The following is a 1,937-nucleotide window of genomic DNA, read 5'->3' on the forward strand; positions in this document are numbered from 1 at the left end:
TAGGCTTCTCTTGGAGCAAAATTACTGTCAGTGCCTGGGGAGGCTAGAAATTACTCTTGTGCAGTCCTGCAGTATTTAGACATGGGAGTATTTTGCCTGGCTTTTAGCGAATGTGCAGCCAAGACCTGTAAGATGTTTCCAGTGAATCACAAAAACTCCCCAAAAGGGGCACTGGGATGCCCAACACTGCAGCTATCCCCACTCCTCCCTTCAGACCCACTCCTGGATGCAACTGGACACAGCATGGTCATCTCATTGTCCACAGCCGTCCCACACAGCTTTACTGACTCCTGGGCTTGGGAGTCCCACCACCCCCCTGGCTCTGGGAGTGAAGAGCAGCAAGTGCTCTGCAGCAAGGGCTCCTCTGGCTGCTCCCTTCTGCCGGGGCACCACTGTCAAACAGCACCCTGATGTCACGCTGTGATGTCCCCACTGTGCAGCACGGGCATCAAAATGACATGTCAGAACGTCCCATTGGTGCCCCCGGTCACCCAGCACCAGTCGGCCTTCGCTTGCTGACTGGCAGGACGAGGCCAGGCTGCTCATGGCGATGGACAGTGAGGAAAACTTTTGTCCAACTGGGACAGAAGAAATGAAAAGGCAGGAACCTCCCGCAGAAATACCATCAATTTCTGCTCCAGCTGTGCTGGGGTATCCAGCCAACATGATTTCTGCTGGCTCTCCAGGACAGGGGGAAAGAGCACCCTGTGACGCTGCCGTAGCAGAGTGGAATGTGGAGCTGGATGTCCAACCTGGCTGTGAGGGTCACAAGACCAAGCAAGTCCCTCCTGTTTCCAACAAGGCAGTGGGTGAAGCCAATGAGTTCTCAGCACTCCACTTCCCTCAGAAGCTTTGGAAGGTGGTGGAAAGCCACCAGTTTCAATCCATTTGGTGGAGTGCGGATGGAAAATGTGTTGCCATCAATGAAGGACTCTTCAAAGAGGAGGTGCTGGGTGGGGGAAGACCTCAACAAGTTTTTGGAATGAACAGCATGAAGAGTTTCCTTCGGCAGACGAACCTGTACAGCTTCACCAAACAGCGACAGGATTTCCAACGATCTGCCTCCCTGCCCGAATTCCTGGCAGAAGAAGCAGCAGCTTCTGCACACAGCCAGGTACAGCACTTGCTCTGCACTTGGACTGAGGCTCACAGTAGTCTTGGGGGAGAGACGGACCTTCACATCAAATCGGGCCTCGCAATAGGGAAAATGGGGATGGCGGTGAGAGGTCTGGGTTTAACGACCTTCTCAGGTCATTTTCAGGAAGGTTTGAGTTAGTCTTTCTGACTAGTAGAAACACAGATAAAACACAGTTTGGTTATATCCGCTTAGTTTGAACCCATTAAGTGCAAAGTCAGATTCAGCATAACCTGATTTCTCTGAGTGTCTTTGCTACGTGTCTTGCAAATCTGAAACCTTCCTGTGGCACCTGCTGAATGCTGAGAAGGTACATCTAAGCACCAGAGTATCACCTGCCCACTCATTCGACACTGAAGTTGATGAACAATAGTGGTAGTTTCCAAAGCAGCTCTTATGCTTTTGAAAAGCCTACGATGCTCTGGTCCCAGGCAGCAAAATCCTGGGGGTGGCGATAACTGAACAGGACCGTCAGGTAACGTTTAGGTTTCGAACGCTCTGAGAGCCCTTTTCAATGTCCATGCTGGTCTTTTGCAATTCAGAGTCCCAGTTCTCGTAGCTTGGGGTTTTCCAGTCTCAAGATGGTGGCAACTGACTCTTCTCCTTTGCTTTTTTAGATCCTCTACTACTACAACCCCGCCTTCCACAGAGACCATCCCCACCTGCTGGCAAGCTGCAAGAGGAGGGTTGGCGTCAAACGCAGAGCCCTGGACGCCCCAGCCATGGATGAAGGGCACCCCTCCAGAATCCCGGGTGCTCAGCCTGCAGGGGACACACAGGCACCCACCAAGCGATGGGCTGA

The 1,937-nt window shown here is 52.4% G+C and overlaps 1 protein-coding gene across 1 annotated transcript; it reads left to right on the forward strand.

The window, feature by feature from the left end:
• The first annotated feature begins 303 nt into the window (after positions 1-303).
• Positions 304-1,937, forward strand: LOC128915717 (heat shock transcription factor, Y-linked-like). Its single transcript, XM_054216451.1, has 3 exons — positions 304-1,114; positions 1,753-1,868; positions 1,904-1,937. The coding sequence occupies exons 1-3, from the start codon at positions 545-547 to the stop codon at positions 1,935-1,937; spliced, it is 720 nt and encodes a 239-aa protein (XP_054072426.1). The 5' UTR covers positions 304-544.

Source organism: Rissa tridactyla, chromosome 10 (assembly GCF_028500815.1).
Source record: "Rissa tridactyla isolate bRisTri1 chromosome 10, bRisTri1.patW.cur.20221130, whole genome shotgun sequence".
In the NCBI taxonomy this organism is placed as follows: Eukaryota; Metazoa; Chordata; class Aves; order Charadriiformes; family Laridae; genus Rissa; species Rissa tridactyla.

Coding starts and splice junctions, on each gene's coding strand:
- LOC128915717 (XM_054216451.1), top strand. CDS start 545: ATGGCGATGGACAGTGAGGAAAACTTTTGTCCAACTGGGACAGAAGAA. Junction 1,115..1,752: donor CAGCTTCTGCACACAGCCAG/GTACAGCACTTG, acceptor TTGCTTTTTTAG/ATCCTCTACTACTACAACCC. Junction 1,869..1,903: donor GCCCCAGCCATGGATGAAGG/GCACCCCTCCAG, acceptor CTCAGCCTGCAG/GGGACACACAGGCACCCACC.